This window comes from Macrotis lagotis, chromosome 2 (assembly GCF_037893015.1).
Source record: "Macrotis lagotis isolate mMagLag1 chromosome 2, bilby.v1.9.chrom.fasta, whole genome shotgun sequence".
NCBI lineage: Eukaryota > Metazoa > Chordata > Mammalia > Peramelemorphia > Peramelidae > Macrotis > Macrotis lagotis.
Window position 1 is genome coordinate 305932836 of NC_133659.1, and position 19493 is coordinate 305952328.

Genomic DNA, 19493 nt, shown 5'->3' on the forward strand with positions numbered 1-19493 from the left:
TGGATTTGAACCCTGGTCTTTATGATGCAGCCAGAATACAGCTAGGTGACACCAGTGGTTAGCATACTGGACCTGGAGTCAAGATTCCACATCTGTAAAATGATTGAAGGAAGAAATGTCAAACCACTCCAGGGTCTTTGCCAAGAAAATTCCAAATGGAGTCAGGAAGAGTTGGGCTCAATTGAAAACAATAACAAAGCTTTATGATGTCAAATCAATCAATCATTCAACTGAACATTTGTTTGAAACATGTTATCAGAGAAGGCCTCTGGCAACTGGCAGGTTAATATGTGAGAGTATTCTGAGAATAAAATTTATATAAACAAAGCAGTCCTTACTACTTATCTCAGGCTAGAAGATCATGGGAGGTGGGGAGCGGTGGCCTAGAAAATCCACATAGGAAAGCCAGAGTTTAATTTCAAAGTCCAGCCTATCTCCTCCTACCACACCTACCAACTCTCATTTAAGAATTAGACCTTTGTATTGCCACATTAGTCACAGAAACTATTGTGATGTAAAATAATATAATGGGTATGGATTAAAAAACATCCCAAGTGTCTCTTTAATTTTTCCTCTAAATTGAACCAACCACTTGGGAGACTGAGACCAGGAAAGCTAAAGGTACCTGTTTATGATTTATATGATTAAAAGGGGAATGAAAATAGACTCCTTGGGAGGTGGCCTAGTGTGGGCAGCTAGAGAACCTAGGGAAAAAGACAAAAAGGGGAGTTTCCATGATATTACAAAGTGACTGCATATCATCCAGTAAAGAGACAAAGCCAAGAGAGGACATGTCTTCCATCACATGAAAGATGAAGAAAAACTAAGTGAGTACCATGGAAGCAGTTGTCCAAGTGAACTTCATTCATTTGAGAGAAGAAAAAATGAGTCTCTCTTCTTTATGGGAAGGAAACAGGCAAAGTTTGGGGAATATAAGGGCTGAATAAGAAAGACTGGTCAAATCTCTATCTTTTCTCCTTGATACTTTTGTCTAACTTTTCATTTCTTTCTCTGTCTCTCTTCTGTCTCCTTGTCTGTCCCCCTGTGTCTCTATCTCTCCCCTATCTGCTTGTGTTTGTGTGTGTCTGCCTGTCTCTCCCTTTGCTTCTGTCTCTGTCTCTCTTCTGTCTCCTAGTTTGTCTCCTTTTTTATCTCTATTCCTATCTTTGTCTCTCTCTCTCTCTCCCCCTCCTACCTCCCTCTCCATCTTTCTGACTCTCTCTTACCTACCCTCTCTCCATTTCTTCCTGTCTCTCTCTCCTTCCTTCTCCATCTGTATCTCTCTGCCTTTCCTTCCCTCTCCCCATCTGTTTGTCTCTGTCTCTCTGTCACTCTCCCTCTCTACTTCCCTTCATCTCTGTCTCTATCTCTTTTCTGATTCCTTGTCTGACTCCCTTTGTCTCCATCTCTCTCCTGTATGCCTGTGTTTGTGTATCTGTCTCTCCCTCCCTGTTTGTGTCCGTCTCTTCAGTCTCCTTGTTTGTCTCCCTCTCTGTCTCTGTCTCTCTCTCTCTCTCCCTCTCCATCTGTCTCCATTTGTTTTCCCCATCTCCCTCCCTCCCTATTTCTCCTTCTCTCTCTCTCTCTCTCTCTCTCTCTCTCTCTCTCTCTCTCTCTCTCTCAGGAATGGACCTTACAGAACACCTGTTCAACCTCCTTATTTACAAGAAGAATATTAAGAGACAGGTTGAGGGCCAGGATTCAAACTCAGATTTTCTGAAAAAAAAATTAATGAACTGATTGTTGGTTCTAAAGTCTCAACTTTATTTCAAAAACTTTTCCAGGATTAATCCAGGTGGGAACAGTGTGGTGAGATACAAAGAGAGTTGGCCTGTAGACCTGGATTCAAATTCTGCTTCTGCCACATACTATTGGGTAAGTCTGGATAGTTCAGTAAGGCTAACCTTTGTAGAGAAGCTGTTGACCCCCACTTGGCATCTTCTTATCTAAAGGTTTACAAGTAAATATTTTACAAAAGAAAAAAAAAGTTGACATACTTAAATTTAATCTGCATTGTAAATATTTTCTTTATCACTTTCTTAAGAAGACAATCAACAAAACAATAAATCAAAGCCATAATTTGTGGGGTCTGCCAATTTCTGAAGTGTAATGGTCCCATGGAAAATTTAATAACCAGCTCCAATTCAGTAGACACTGATAGCAATGAGGTCAGAGGTCTAATTATTCTCTAGAGTAGATAGAGGCAAAGGACTAAAGGGAAAAGAAATCAGCTTTAGTGAAACAGTCAGGATAGAAACCAGTCCATGGAATACCAAAGTCTTTGAGGGTTCCAGGCTCATGGGATACATCTGGGGCTTACTCTGTCCACTGTCCACTGCCAAAAGTAGTCAAGTTTAAATGATCCTTTGGTTTCAGTGTGTTCTATTGGAAATAGTTTCATTCATCACCTCTAGGTAAATGTTTAGTTGTGATGAAAAATAATAAATGAACCAATGCAGATGAAATATGAAGCTCCCTGGATCCACATATTCTACCAAATATCAAATACCATTAACCTTCATGCAGAACAGCATTCATTTTGGTTGGTTGGAGGCTAGGGTGGGGAGAAGGAAAAGGGAATAATGTTCAATGTTAACTGGCATTGTGTTCTTTTGTTGAAGACCAAAATGGTAGGGTTGGGTGGTGGGGGAATAGGGGGGAGAGTTCTAGCAGAAAATGGTATCCTGTTTCTTCTGAAGGGTTCACGTAATGGGGAATGAAAATATGGAAGAAGCATGCAAAGTTGAAATAGTAAAACATTTGGGTCTCTTTGGGAAGTCATTTAGGGTAATGGATTTTCAAAGTAATTGTATTTTATGAAAAAGTTGGATTACAACTTAGCTAGCCCCCTCAATTCAATAAAACAAACACTGTTTTAGCAACTTAATTGGGTTGGACCAGTCCTTCCTCTTGCCATATGGTTGTTTTTCCTTGTTCTCTATGGCACTTAGTATACTGTTAACAGAGAGATTTCAAAATCTTGGAAGGACCAAGCCAGTTTGAAGCCATTATAAGTCAGTATTACTAAATGTTATGTGCACTTTCAGCCAAATTGGATTACTAGTTGATTATACTCCCCCTCATCCCATCCCTGGCTCCCATCTCCAACCTTCTGCTGATGGACCACACAGTGTCTGGCATACAGTAGATGCTTAATAGTAGACTGACTAACTGAATTGTTCTTTTGCATCAAAGATCAAGTTGGGGGCTCCCTCCCTGATATAGTTTTGCATCATGCTGACTGTGATTCTCTCTAATCTTTCTCAAATACTTCTAAATTACATTAGATTTTTATTTTGTTCTCATCATCTATTTTTGGCCAAAATTTTTTTTTTATTATAAACTCCTGGGACAGCTAGGAGGCACAGTGGAGAGAGCCCCCAGCCCTAGAATCAAGAGGACCTGAGTTCAAATTTGACCTCAAATACTTAATATTAATAAACTGTGTGACCTTGGGCAAGTCACTTAACCCTACTGCCTTGCAAGAACCAAAAAAAAAAAATCATAAGCTCCCTAAGGGATGGGATTAAAGCTAGTCTTTCTTCATCCTAGGGTTAGGGACACAATGCCCCTATATCTGGAAAATTTGGGTAAAATTTTTAGGCCCTCCCTTTGTGTCAGAGAAGACCAAAATTTTTCTTTATCTTTTTCTTTTAAGTGGTGGTTACAGTGCCTTATTGTAATATTTGAGTTAAGTATTTGGTCATGGGCTCTATGGCATCTAGTGACCTTTTTGTGTCATCTGCAGCTTCTGCCAAACTCCCTCAAAATTCCCATTTAATTTCTTATGCCAACTCTCTATATAATTAAAGTGGAGAAAGTCACAATGTGGAAAGGATAACCATGGGTGACTGTATATCACTATATCGCTGGCACCTAGACCTGCGGTTTCACTGAAAAGAGGATCACCAGGTGACAAAACACCCTCCACCACTGAAGGTCAGTCCTTTTTGTGTAATGTAGAATCTTCACATTGCTAGGGTCACAGAGCCACTTAGTGGCAAAGACCACACTTGAATCCAGACCTTCCTGGCTACTTCTCAATACCTCCAATGACTCCCTGTTAATATAAAGACCTGGTATATTTGGTCCTATAATTTGGGATTTATATTTCATCTATCCAGCACCAAAATATAAAATCCTACTTGGATTTTAAGCTCTCCATAATTCTGTCCCTTTCTACCTTTCAGGTTTCTTATACTTTACTCCATCTCCAGTGATAATCACTGTTCTGTTGTTTGAACAAGAGATTCCATCTCCTGACTCTGCCATTTCATTGGTCATCCCCATACTTGGAATATTCTCCCTCTCATCTCTGAATCCTGCCTTCCCAGGCTTTCTTTAAGACCCAGGTCAATAGGATGCTCTCAGGAAAAACCTGGAAAGACTAATGTGAACTGATGCAAAGTGAAAATAAGCAGAGGTAGGAGAACCAACAACACTGTATGAAGATCAACAAAGAATGACTTAGTTATTCTCAGCAATATGAAGATTGAAGATAATGCTAATGAACTTAGGATAAAACATGCTATCCATCCCCAGAGAAAGAACTACAGCTGTCTGAATACAGATCAAAGCGTTTTTTTTTACTTTATTTTTCTCATGGGGTATTTTTTTTTTTTTGGTTTGTTTTCTTTCACAATGAGTAATATGGAAAAATGTTTTGCATGACTACACATGTATAACCTATATCAAATTGCTTGCCTTCTCAATGAGAAAGGAGGGGAGGGAGGGAGAGAATTTGGAACTCAAAATTTAAAAAAAAAAACAAATGCTAAAAATTATATTTCCCTGTAATTGGATAAAAAGAAAATTCTAAAAAAAAAAAAAGACCCGGCTCAAATATTACCTTCTACAGGAAGTCTCTTCTATCCCCTCAGTACTACTTCATTCATAATTTACCTTCTTTATATCATTATATATAATATATAATATATATAGAATATGTTTTAATATATTCTCATATCCATTGGAATGTGAGATTCTTGAGGACAGGTACTCCTGGCAGTTTCAGCAACAAAACACTCCACTTCTTGGCTCTAGCATTTTTTTCTGGCTGTTCCCTGTGTTTGAAATGATCTCCTTCCTCTGACCCAATTACTGATCTCCCTGGCTTCTTTTAAGAATCAGTTAAGGGAAAACTAGGTGGCATAGTGGATAGGGCATCAGACCTGGAGTCAGGAGGACCTTACTTCAATTCCAGCCCCAAACACTTAATAATTATCTAGCTGTGTGATCTTGGGCAAGTCACTTCACCCCACTGCCTTACAAAAACCAAAAAAAAAAAAGAATCAGTTAAAATTCCTCCTTCTACAAAATTTCCTTAATACCTCTTGATTCTAGCATCTTCCCTCTGTTAATAATTTCCTTTTTATTCCTATAGAGCTTGCTTTGTATATGTTTATTTACATGGTATAAGATCCTTGAAGGTAGGAAATAATCTTTCGTCACTTAGCAGATGGCCTGGTACATAATGGGCATTTAATCAATATTTAATGGTTGATTGATTGATGGTTTTTGCCTTTTTGTGTGTGTCCTAGAGTTTATCAAAATGCCAGATACATGGTAAACACTTAAAAAATATTTGTTGATCAAGGAGTCCAAATTTTTCTTTTGACAAAGGTATTAACTTTATTTTGCAAAAATAAATTTCCCTCACGCCTTGAGCAATGAAAGGTTGCCCTAACATACAACACAAAAGGATTTGCCTTGAAATGTTTTCAGCACATCTTTCAAAGTTTCTTCAAATCTTTTCCCAGGGGAACAAAATGCCCTTTCCTAGTATATCTGTATAAAAATTTCTTACCTTTTCAGTAATAATAATTCATGTTAAGTAACAAAACGGTTTATATATCACATCTCACTTAAGCCTTAAAAGAACCCTCTGGGGTGGCTAGGTGGTGCAGTGGAAAGAGCACCAGCCCTGGAGTCAGGAGTTCAAATCCAGCCTCAGACACTTAATAATTACCTAGCTGTGTGGCCTTGGGCAAGTCACTTAACTCCATTGCCTTGCAAAAAAAACTAAAAAAAAAACCTCTAGTAAGTAGGGAAGATATCACTATGTCAATTTTATAAGCTGAAGCAACTGAGTTCCACAAAAAGTTAAAAGACTTATCCAAGAAAAAAACAGCAAGGACAATCACCTTCAAGTGACTTCTGATAACTGGAAGTTTTGTAAGGGGTGGGGGGGTTTCTCCCTGAAATTTCTCAGAAATATCCCCCCAATCAAAAATAAAAGTGCAGGCTGATGAATATATGGAATCTGGAAACAATGTAAAGACTAACAGACTGCCTTTTGGGGGTGGGGGTGGGAAACAAGATTAGGGGGAAAATTGTGAAATTCAAAATAAATAAAATCTTTCTTTTATTTAAAAAAATAAAAAATAAAATCTCCAAAAATATATATATATATGGAATCTTAAAACCTGACTTCCAATTGTGTGTCTTACTGGTTTTGTGGCTTTGGATGAATCCCCTAAAGTTCTCTGAGCCTAGAACAGCCAGGTGGTACAGTGTATAGAACATTGGCCCTAGAGTCAGGAGGGCTTGAGTTCAAATCCAGCCTTAGACTCAAATACTTAGCTGTGTGACCTTGGGCAAGTCATTTAATCCCACTCCCTTACAAACTACCTTCCCCAAAAAAAATTTCCTCCAAGGCTTAGTTTTCTCATCTGTAAAGTGTAGATAAGGATGGTCAAATTATCTGCTTCATGGGTTTGATGCAAGGATTCGATAAGATACTGAATATAAGAGATTGGTAGTCAGAAAAGGTGCCAAGTGACACATGGCTAAAACTGAGGTTCCTCTAAAGGAGTTCTCAAAATCTTTTAAAGCTGAGATCTAGTCACTGCCCCCATCCCTAAAAGCATCATCTATAATACTATTAAATAAAGTCTTTCAGTTTTAATTGTTATGATTTAAAATAAGTGTTTTCCCAATCCAATACAGACAGACAAACAGAGATACAGGCACATATTTTTGCATGGAGAAACAAGAGAAAGAAAGAGAAGATGGGGAAGGAAAGGAAGAGGGAGAGAGAGAGAGAGAGAGAGAGAGAGAGAATGAAGGAGGAAGGGTGGAGGGAGGGATTGAGACAGAGAGAGAGGAAGAGGGAGAGAGAACGAAGAAAGGAGAGAGAGAGAGAAAGAGACAGACAGAGAGAGAGAAGAGGTAGGGAGGGAAGAAGAGGGAGGAGAGGAGAAGGGGAGAGAGGGAGAGAGAGAATGAAGGAAGAAGGGAAAGGAAGTGAGAGAAAAAGAAGCAGAAAAAGGGGGAAGAGGGGGAGAGAGAGAGAGGGAAGATTATTTTTAGGGAGTTGGATTATCTATAGTGCATACATGAGTGCAGTATATAGTTATGTAGCACACATGCTATAAAATATGCACAACATATATATACACATATATACATATACATTAATACACTCTATATATTAATACTCTCTAATACTATGTGTTTCCAGATTTTTTGTTATTCAATTGTTTTAGTCATGTCTGACTCTTCATGACCCCATTTAAGATTTTCTTGGCAAAGATACTTTAGTGGTTTGCCATTTCCTTCTCCAATTCATTTTACAGATGAGGAAACCGAGGCAAACAGGATTAAGTGACTTCCCCAGGGTCAACTAGTGTCTTCCTGACTCCAGGTCCAGAGCACTAATCCTTCTTCCTTCCTTCCTCCTGCCTGCAGTCTCCTCTTAGCTGCTTTCTTCCTACTCCTGTCTCCTTAAGATACCAGTTGAGTAATTCTGGAAAGTTCCTTAATCCCTAGGGCAATCAGGTGGATTTACCTCTGGAGGGGTAGATAGGTTGTGATCTGCCTTAGGGGATGTAGTTCCCACACCAAGAGTTCCCCCCACAGTGGCCAAAGTAAAGATTACAGGAAAAATAATATGGTATATTTGGAAATAATATGGGAGGAGCTTGGGAATCAGAGACCCCTATGCTCAAAGGCTGGGTTCCAGACCTGAGCTTCTTGCTCACTGTTTCTCTGACCTTTAGCAAATCACTTACCTTCTCGGGAAGCCTAGCTTCCTCTTTTATAAAATAAAGAGACAGAATTAAGATGATCTCAGTAGCCCCTGCCAGGGTTAAATCTTACAATTACTGTAAACCCTTCCCATCAGAATTTCATCAAATGCATTAAACGGATTCTATGTTAACTCATTAAAACACATATGGATATTAAAGGCATTTTTATAGACTCAATTAGATTGAAATCAATCAATTAGCATATATTAATGTATTAAGAACCTACTCAGTCCCAGACACTGTTCTAAGCATGGGGAGGAGGGTACAAAGAAGGTTAAAAGCCCTCAAGAAGCTTCTATTTAAACTGATAAACAATACACATAAATGACTAAATAATACAACACCCTGTACTTTACAACTACATTATCTAATTTTATCCTCACAGTAACCTTGAGAAGTAGGGGCTATAATTATTCCCTCTTTACAGATGAGGAAACTGAGGCAGACAAAAATTAATTGACTTGTCCAGGATCATAAAAGCTCAGATCTGAACTCAGATCATCCTAACCCCAAATCCAGGGCACATGAAAGACTTTAGAGGGTAATTACAAATTTTAACAGTACGAGGTAAAGAAAAATTGTGTTCTTTTATAAAGTATTTTGCGGGAAGAGATGATCAGGGATTTTGATTGTTTGAATGAATTTTGTATGATACTATGACTCTGTGACCTTTATGGACAAGTAAGTCACTTAACTGCTGCCTGCCTCAGTTTCCTCATCTGTAATGTGGAAGTCCTTACAGTATCCACCTCATGAGGGTCTTGTCTGGAACCTAATGTATATAAAGACTTTGCGATATTAAAACATCACAGAAGGTTTAGTGATATAGACTGGACTTGTGATTTCATTGGCCCATTAGGCATTTCATTGATCTTAGAAATAAAAGACCTTTTAAATGAAGGGAACTCACCTTTTTCATTCACCATGGATACCTATTGCAATATGGTGAAGCCTTTCTCAGAATAATGTTTTTTAAAAGACTTTGAAAAATGCTAAATAAGTAAAAACAAAGATGTAAAAATTCCTTCCCTATCTCAATTCTCCTTGAAAGAGATCGGATTTTAAAGGATCAATTTAAACCTAAGAGGCAGAATCATTACCCTTAGCAAAGACAAAATTGCATTTGTGGGACCAACCAGCCCCAAACTTCAGGGCCTGAAGCTTGCAACTGAATCATGTCAACCCTTATGCAATATTGCAGAGGGACATTATTTAATAAAAAAAAAAAAAAATCTTTCTGGGTTGGAAAAACTGGCCAGTGAAATTTTTCCTCTCCCCCTCTTTCTCCTTTGGAGATGTTCCACTTTATCTCATGCTAATTTCCACAGTGTTCCCTCTCTCAGTGGCAGGAATGTGTTATTACGAGGAGGAACCCAAAAGGAAACCTTGAAGGTCACTTACTCGCTGGTGATGAATACATCCATTCACCAAGGGCAGTCCTTAGATTGGGCCACACCACTCAATTGGCCCAAGAGGCCACACAATTTTTAACTTGTTCCTACAGGTCACATTTCTAAAATATTTAGCTGTCTCCAGTGTCCCCAGCCAGCAGACATTAACAACATGCAGCTTTGCAGGGTAAACCGATCTCTTTCTAGCTCCTAATAGAATTATTCCATCAATCCTACACCCATAAAGGAGATTACAGAGCTCACATTAATTCCACAAATCGAGGGTATTGTGGTGGAGTGACTGTCAGTTAGTCCATCAACTATCATTTGTTAAGCCTCTGTCATGGGCCAAGTGCTAGGAATTCAAAGCAAGGAAGAAAAAAAAAATGGAAAAAAAAAAGAAATGACTAAAGTCAGAGGATCCAGTTTCAAATTCTGACTGTACAACCTTGGGTAAGTCATTTGACTTCCTTGGGCCACAATTTCTTCACTTGCAAAATGTGAAAGAGAAGTGACTAGGTAGGCTCTGGAGGTCTCAGCTCTAAAGCTAGGTCCTGAGGATATGGAGCTGGGTGTTTATCATGAGGACAGCTCTGGATATAAAATTGTGAAAAAGGGGGCAGCTAGGTGGTGAAGTGGATACAATCTGAAGCAAGGAGGAATCAACTTCCTAAATTCCAAATCTGGCCTTGGACACTTATTAGCAAGTCATTCATTTAACTCTGACTCAGTTTCTTCATTTGTAAAGTTAGATGGCAAAGGAAATGATCAATCCATTGTCTGTCAAGAAACTTCTCAAGGGGGAAAGGAAATCAGCCATGACTGAACTGTAACAAAAATGGGAGTGAGGGGAGAGTGGGGATTAAGCAGATTGCCTTCACAATTCTTTAGATCTATGATCTCCAAGCTGCTGCTTTTAACCAATTTACCTTTTCCAGAAGCATCCTGAAGTACCAGTTGCTCCCATTCATATAAAGATCTTCTACTCTGGGAAGGCATTTCTCCAAGTTACCCGCCCCATCCAGTTTAAGAGTAAGCCTATTTTCAAACTTCTTCTATATAAGCTGCTTTTCAGGGTCTATTTTTTCCCCTACCATTTACATTTCAATAACACCTCCAAAACATGACCCAGTGGGCTATTTAATACTTCACCTTTAAGGAAACAGAACATTAAAAGTTAGCTGCCTAAATCTCTATTTAAAAAAAATGCAATACAAGATGATTCTATTGTCTGTAGGCTACTCCCCTAAGAAGTATTCTTTTCTTTTTAGATAGCACAGAATACTAGTCTAGACTGCTCCTAGATGAATGGATGGACTGTCCCCAAGACTCAGAATGAGTGGATTCTGAAGACATCAACCGGTTTAAACTGAAATCTCTTTCCAAGGGTAACTGAAACATGAGGAATTGTTGTTTTTGTAGAATTCACCAGCTCTCACTTTTAATATGATTTTTTTTGAAAGCAGGAAAAGACAAATGTTTGCTTCCACCCCATCCCTCAGTTGTAAGAACCTGTGTGACCCCTTGGGGAGAAGAAGGGGACAATTAGAGAATATCCAGCCAGTGCATCAGTTCTCTCACTTTGGAGTGAGAAAAAATAAGACTGGAAAGTGGTTCAAATGACCTGTCTGGAGAATGGCTAACCAGAAAGATATCGGCTCAGGCAACTCCCTTTTAAACACCTACCGAGCAAATCCAGTTTAGAATTCTTCCCAGACCCAATCAAGCACCATTTATTAATGGGTAGGCAAGCTGCAAGGAGTTGGGGATACAGCTACTCCATGGTATCTATAATTATCTTAGAGTCCTGTTACAGCAGCTGGCAGTGGGCTGGCCTTGGCATCAGGAAGCCCAGGGTTCAAGTCCAGCCCTGAGACCATCAGCTCGGTGACCATGGACAAATCACTTAATCACATGGACCTGGATAGGTGGAGGCTGTTTCCTGACCCTGATATGATCAGGGCTCCAACTAAAAATAAATAGCATTATGTATTGTAATCTAAGGAACTCATTACAGTTTTAAGGAACACACACTTTCCCTGGCTTCCTCCTCTTCCCCCCAGCAACATGGTGTTAAGTAAGGTGGAGTGGGAATTCTTGGGCTAGTAAAAAAGGTAAGGCCTGGCTGGCCTTCCTAGGCAATGTCACACACACACACACACACACACACACACACACACACACACACACACACGCGCGCGCGCAAAAAACCCACACACATATCACAATTATAGACAAAGCTTACATCTCACACCACAGACACACCTCAAATACACACAACTTCACACATACTCAAAACCCCACACACATACCACAATCAGAGACAACACACTTCACATAGCACACCAAACACACACATCACACGCCTCCCACACATATAGCACAAAAATACACCCATACCACAATCGCAGACAGCACACATCCACAGCACACATCAACACATACAAACCCTCACAGACATGCCACAAAAATACCCACATGCCACAGACAACACTTGCATAGCATATTAACACACAACACAAAAATACAACCCATACCATAGACGCCACACACAGCACACCAACACCCACACCATACACATATACAACACATAGGTGATACACACAACCTCACATACCACAAGAACAGATACTCCACACAGCAACCCCACGCACACCTCACACACATACCACAAAATATAGCCATAACACAATCACAAGTACCATACCAACATAGCACACCAAGACATACATCACAAAGATACAACACATACCATGATCATGGACAGCAGATATAGAGAGCATACCAACACACACCTCACAAACACATCTTACTCACATACCACAAAATACACATATAATCATCTCAGACACCACACATACAAATCACATCAACACATGCATGCCATACACATACCACAAAAATACAACACATGACACTCAGGCACCACACATTCATAGTACCATACACATCTTACATACATACCACAAAATCCACATATTCCACAATCAGACATCACATGTTCCTAGCACACCACTCATCTCACACACACACACCTTTAACATAGACCACAAAATCCACATGCCACAATCACAGACCTCACACATTCCTAGCACACCTACACATGTATCTTACACACAGACCACCAAATCCACACACTGCACACAATCCCGGACTCCACACATTCCTAGCACGCACAGAGCACCAAATCCACACGCGCCCCAATCCCGGACCCCACACATTCCTAGCACGCACAGAGCACCAAATCCACACGCTGCACAATCCCAGACTCCACACATTCCTAGCACACACGCGCACACGCGTTACACACAGACCACTAAATCCACACACTGCACAATCCCGGACCCCACACATTCCTAGCATGCACAGAGCACCAAATCCACACGCGCCCCAATCCCGGACCCCACACATTCCTAGCACGCACAGAGCACCAAATCCACACGCTGCACAATTCCGGACTCCACACATTCCTAGCACACACGCGCACACACGTTACACACAGACCACCAAATCCACACACTGCACAATCCCGGACCCCACACATTCCTAGCACACACGCGCACACACGTTACACACAGACCACCAAATCCACACACTGCACAATCCCGGACTCCACACATTCCTAGCACACACGCGCACACACGCACACACACGTTACACACAGACCACCAAATCCACACGCGCCCCAATCCCGGACCCCACACATTCCTAGCACGCACAGAGCACCAAATCCACACGCGCCCCAATCCCGGACCCCACACATTCCTAGCACTCCCACGCACACGCGGCTCCCGGTCAGCCCAACTTCTCCAGGCTAGCGGGGCACAGCTGGGGGGTCTTCTTGGGCAGAGACGTGGGGCGGAGGGGGTCCTTTAGCGCACATGGCCAACCCATTTCCCTGGGGCGGCGGGGCGAGTGGGAAGGCGGGTGCGTGCGTGGGAGCGCACGGTGTGTGCGGCGGGGGGTGGCCGGCAGGGCTGCGGGCCCCCGGGGTCCTGGCCGGCCGGGGTCCCGGTGGCCCCGCTTCTCCTCCAAACTTCCCGCGGGGCCCCCCACTTACTTGTGTCTTCTTCATAAGGAACGACAGCGCTGCGATCCGGCCCAGGCAGCGGGGGGGAACCTCGGTTCAGGGGCGCTGCGGCTCCAGCATATTGCTGGGGCAGCGCCGGCGGCTGCTGCGGGGGCAGCGGGGGCAGCGGCGGGGCGGCGGCAGCGGCGGCCAGTGCACGCATCGGGCAGCCCCGGCGCTGCGCCCTCGGCTCGGGCCAGGTCGCCGGCCGCCCCGGCCGTGGCGCTCCCTCTCGCGGCTCCCCGGCCCCGGCCCGGCTCCGGCTGGCTGCGGCCGCTCGCCCCGCGAGGCACCAAGTGAAGCCGGAGCCGGCGGCGGGCCGGCGCTTTTATAGCTCCGGGCCGCCCGCTCCTCGGGCCGCGGCGGCGGGGCTGCAGGACGGGCGGGCGGCGGCGGGCGGGCAGGACACGCCTTCTTCCCTTTGGGAGCTTTGGAGAGCCGAGCGCAGCGCCGGGGAGGGGGAGGGGAGCGGGGGGGGGGAGTGGGAGGGGGGGCTCCAGTCAGGGCCAGAGAAGTTGGACAAATTAGGCCAGCCGAGGGAACCCGCCCGCATCCTCCCTGGGCGCGCACCGCACCGGCCGCGGCGAGCTGCGGGAAGGGAGGCGCAGCCCGGGGCCTGGAAGGAGCGGGGCGCCGGACCCCGGCCCAGGACAGGCGCCAGGACTCACCTGGCACCCCCCGGGCCCCGGGGACAGGGGCTTGGCACAGTGCGCGCCCACTCTCTCCCCGGGAGATAAGCAAGCCGAGCCCCGAGCCCCCTTCCCCGCACGGCCCCGCCGGCCTTCCAACAAATCGCTACATTTCTCGCTTTTAAAAAGGTCCCTCGGGCCCTTCATGGAGAAGAAGCTTTAAAAAGTAAACGTGAAGCCCCCCCCCCCCCCCCCCCCCGACAGCCATCATCCCTAACACTCAAGCAAATGGATTTTGCAACTTGGGATGGGAAATGCCAACCATATCCAGAGAGGGAACTGTGGAGTTTGGACGCAGTCCAGAGCTGACTGGCTTCAGCTCTCCTAAGTTGTCTGACGGATGGTGCCGGGGCTTCATGGCCAATTCTGCTCTCCTGCGCTTGGCGGGGGACTCCCCTTTCCCAACCGGATTCATAGGAATCCGTGTCTACATCGTTAGACCTAGAGAGTTCGATTGGGGCGGGGGGGGGGGGGGGGGGGGGGGACAAATGTCAAACTCAAAACCCGGCCGAAAGGAAATGAACGGTGCACACTGTGGTGGCACCTTGGGTTTGCAGGGGCTTCTTCTTTCACAAGATTCATAGGAATCCGCGCCTAACATAATTAGGTCTATAGAATTCAGATTAAATGGGGAGGGGGGAGAAATGTCAAACTTAAAACCTGGCCAAAAAGAAAATGAACGGTGAACATTATGGTGGCACCTTGGGTTTGCAGTGGCTTCTTCTTTCACAAGATTCATAGGAATCCCCGTCTAACATAATTAGGTCTATAGATGTTAGATTCCTTTCTGTCAGAGGGAGGGGAGAAATGTCAAACTCAAAACCTTGCAAAAAAAAAAATGAATGATGAAAACTATTGTTGCTGCTTCCGTTTGGATGTGATTCTTCTTTCACAAGATTCTTAGGCATGTTTACCATGTACCTAGAGCCTATATTAGAGCCCTTTCTGTCAGAGGGAGGGGGAGGGAAAGGAGGGAGAAGGGAAAATGTAAAAACTCAAAACCTTGCCAAAAAAAAAAGAATGGGGAAACTATTATTGCATGTTGTTGGAAAAATATAAATATAAATATTTTTTCAAAAAGAAAGAAAATGGATTTTGATCACTTAGAGCTTCCTAAACCTTCCTCATTTGTCCCTCTCCTAGACTGTTATAATAGATATCTAGATCATTTCAGGATGGTTTGTGTATTAGAATCTATTTTTTGCTTTTTTTTAGCTTTTTGGAAAAACCCTGAAAGAAGTGGTGTATGAAAATTCTCTTGCAGAAAATAACCTACCTCAACTGTGGAGAAAAAAATGACATGGCCAGGCACTTTGAAATTAGGAAATAGAAAAAAAAAATAGCCCACCTGCTTTGGATCTACTTCTATGGATGAGAATATGGCTCCCCAGAGGAAGTCAGGACCTTGAGAACCATCTCTTTGATTGGCTTTTTTATCCCAAGCATCTTAAACCAAGAATCCATCAACAGGTATTTGATGTTCAGCCAAGAATACAAAGCAATGTCCCTGAATCAAGTCCAGTTCACAGTCTGGGAAGGCAATGGGGGAGGCTGCATGCAAACAGTCTGATATATACATATTAGTTCTATATACGTATTGATCCAGGAGTATGCATATATCAAACATATGTTTATTATACATACGAGATATGTGTATATGATAGAGACAGATTACATTGGAGGTGTTCTCAGAAGGAAGGCTTTGGCTCAGAGGGATACCTGGACCAAAACTCTTTTTGCAAGAAAGATTTTAGCTGAGACTTGAAAGAAGCCAGGAGGTGAGAGAAGAGGAAGAACACTGCAGATCTGGGGGCCCATTGAAAAGTCAGGAGATGGGACTGTCTTGGAAGAGGGACAGACTGCAAAAAGGACATTTTAATGGCTCTAGAGACTTTATAAAGGGGTTAGAAAAGTATAAGAAGACTGCAAAGAAAAGGAAAGAGCTTAAAGTTTTTCAAACAGTATTTTGTATGCCAGTGCCAGGCTCCCAATTTCCTCTCTTAGAAGGTCTGACTTTCTTCAAATCTCAATTTAAAAAGGGACTTTTCCTGGCTCCTCCTCTCTGCTCTCTGGTAGCCTGAAATCTGTTATGCAAAAATCTGGTAGGTACCAGTTTATTTGCATCTCTCCTTAGAATGTCAACTCCCTGAGGGCAGGGCTTGTTTTCTATGGTTCTGTGTTTCCCCAACATTATCACTGTGCATTACACATTATAGGAACTTGAAAAAGTTCTCGATAACTGGTTTCTGATCTATTGATCGACCTGGTTACTGTTCACTATCTTCAGAGCATAAAAAAAAAAACAAATTACAAAGCCAAACTAGCAAATGTTAGATCATGCTTGCATTAACTTGAAGATATCAGGAAAGATCTCCTGAAAGAAGTGTCACTGGAGCTGAGTCCAGTGTTTCTTAATCTTGGTTTCCTGACTTTAAAAGGAAAAAAAAAGTTGATATTTTTGCCTTTATAATTGTTTTCCTTTATGAACCTGTGTTTTTCATTTTTAGCTTTTTGGAAAAACCCTGAAAGAAGTGGTGTATGAAAATTCTCTTGCAGAAAATGACCTACCTCAACTGTGGAGAAAAGAAAATGACATAGCCAGGCACTTTGAAATTAGGAAATAGAAAAAAAAATAGCCCACCTGCTTCCGTTTGCATGTGATTCTTCTTTCACAAGATTCTTAGGCATGTTTACCATGGACCTAGAGCCTATATTAGATCGCTTTCTGTCAGAGGGAGGGGGAGGGAAAGGATTTAAAAACATTATCTTGAGAATGGATCCCTAGATTTCACCAAGCTGACAAAAGGATCCATGATATTCAATCAGCATTCATTTATTAAGAACTTCCGGGGCGGCTAGGTGGCAGTGGATAAAGCCTTGGAGTCAGGAGTACCTGGGTTCAAATCCGGTCTCAGACACTTAATAATTATCTAGCTGTGTGGCCTTGGGCAAGCCACTTAACCCCATTTGCCTTGCAAAAACCTAAAAAAAAAAAAAAAAAAAAGAACTTCCTGTAGCTGAATGAAAGAAAATCTTTTTTTTTTTTTTGAAAACCTACTGACCTTATTTTTCCAAGGGATTCAATGAACTCCCTAGACTTGCCCAAGGTCACCCAGATAGTGACTGCTTGAACCACATCTTCTGATTCCCATTCTGACTCTTATTTTGCTGTAGCATGCTGCTGCTTCATTCCCTTCATACATGGTCAATTTTGAAAAAAAAAATCTGATTAATATGGCTTATTTTTTGTTTACTCAGAATGAATTTAGGGAACACCTGCTAGGACCAGACAAGAAGAAACCAAGGAAATCTCAAAGCTCCAGTAAAGAGGTTAAAGGAGGAATTGAATTCTCAGCTCTGCTATTATGGGTTCTTCATCCAATTATTTCTCTACGCCTTTGTTGCCCCAGCTGGAAGGATGCCTCCCACTCTGTGGTTAGGAAAATTAATGTTTGCAAAAAGAATTCTTCCAGGAAAAAGTGAAGAGTATTAAATGATCACTCTAACTTTTAGTTCAAAGGGTATAGTCAGGCAATTTTAAAATAGATCAGCAGGCAGATAAGTTTGATTACTGAATTTAAATGGCCATCCGTCTGTCTCTCTTTATCTTTCTGTCTCCTTGTCTTTGTGCCTTTCCATTTCTCAAAGTGGATCGAATTCTTTCTGTCTCTTTACTGTCTCTTACTGTATGTTTGTCCAACTCTGCCTTTCCATGTCTCTTTCTGTGTGTTTCTATTTCTGTTTCATTCTCTCTCTGTCTCTGTTTATCTCTGTCTTTCAATGTATTTCAGTGTCTACCTTTCCTTCCCTCTCTGTTGCTTTTTCTTTCTCTGTCTGTCTGTCTCTTCCACGTGTCTCTTTTCTTGTCTCTGTCTCCCTTCCCCCTTTCCTACCTCCCTTCAAATCCCTATTTCTATTAAATAATATGAATTCTGTAGACATTCAGAAATATATACTTAAACCCATTTAAAAATGGAAGGAAGAGTCACCATTGGATATTGTGAATTGAGAAGCAGGATGATAAAATGAGTGGGGCACAGGACTTTAAATCAAGAAACCTTAGATTTCAAAAGATATCTCACCTCGGACCCTTATCAACTGTGAGATCCATGACAAATTTAACTTCTTTACTTCCCAGGCAACTCCCTAGGGTCTATCTTCTGAAATCAAAAACGAGGGAATTCCTCAGAACGATAAGAAATTTTTGTATAGATTTGGGTGACATTAGCCAGATAATCACAACTTTAATGCAATTACTTTCCCCAGGTACCATATTTTTAAAGTTTACATTGCTCTATTAGCTCCTTGCCAAAGAAGTGCTTTGTCTGAATTCCTCATTGTGATCAACAGAAAATGGAAAGTGCATATTTTTCTGAGTCCTTCCCCTCCCCCCTCCCCTCTGTATCACCCTCTCTCTAGATATCTCTCCCTCTGTCTCTCTAATCTTTCTCTGTCTTCCTCAGTTTCTGGTTCTGTTTCTGTATATCTCTAACTCTCTCTCCTCTGTCTCTCCCTGTCTCTTTGTTTCTCCGTCTCTCTATGTCTCTCTGTTTCCTCTGACTCTCTCATCTCTTTCTGTCTCTTTGTTTCTCTCTGATTCTTCTCTCTGTATCTGTTTCTCTGCCTCTATCGCTCTGTCTCATCTCTCTCTTTCTTTGACTCTCCTTTCCGTCTATTTCTCTTTCTGACTTTCTACTCTCTCTGCCTTTATCTCTCTCTCTCTCTCTCTCTCTCTCTCTCTCTCTCTCTTATTTTGTATTTCTATTGCTTTCTTTCCAAAATACAGAATGGGAGTTTATTGCCATGCCTGACCCTTTGCAATTTCATTTGGGGTTTTCCTGGTAAAGATTCTGGATTGGTTGCCATTTCCTTCTCCAGTTCATTTTACAGATGAGAAAACTGAGGCAAACAAGGTGAAATGACCTGCCCAAGATCACCCAGTTAGTAAATGTCTCACACCAAATTTAAACAGTTTTCCTTGACTCCAAGTCCAGTATCCTATCCACTGTACCACTGAGCTACCCCGGAAGATAAAATAGTTCAGGGTGAGAATATTTTGCTTTTGTCTTAAAATACCTATCTAGAATGGTGTCTGGAAGGTACTACTTTAGTGCATGCTTTTTGATTGATTGATTATGCAGAATAAATCTAATCTCTCCCACAAGACAGCCATTCATACACTGGAGCACAGTCCTTAAATATCCCTTCCCCCCACATATTCACATACCGGCTCCAAGTCAATGCTTCTCTGCGTTATCTTTCCCCATCAGATTCACCTATTTCTCATTTGACAGATCTGCCAATTCCCCTTTCC

At 42.2% G+C, this 19493-nt stretch overlaps 1 protein-coding gene across 2 annotated transcripts in view; it reads right to left on the reverse strand.

Moving 5' to 3' along the window:
- KITLG (KIT ligand) overlaps positions 1–13599 on the reverse strand; it is a 124512-nt gene extending 110913 nt beyond the window's left edge. For both annotated transcript variants that reach the window (XM_074226557.1, XM_074226556.1), the window contains exon 1: positions 13482–13599. In XM_074226557.1, the coding sequence (XP_074082658.1) occupies positions 13482–13496 (15 nt within the window). In that variant the 5' untranslated portion in view covers positions 13497–13599. The remainder of the gene's footprint in view (positions 1–13481) is intronic.
- Between the last annotated feature and the right edge of the window lie 5894 nt (positions 13600–19493).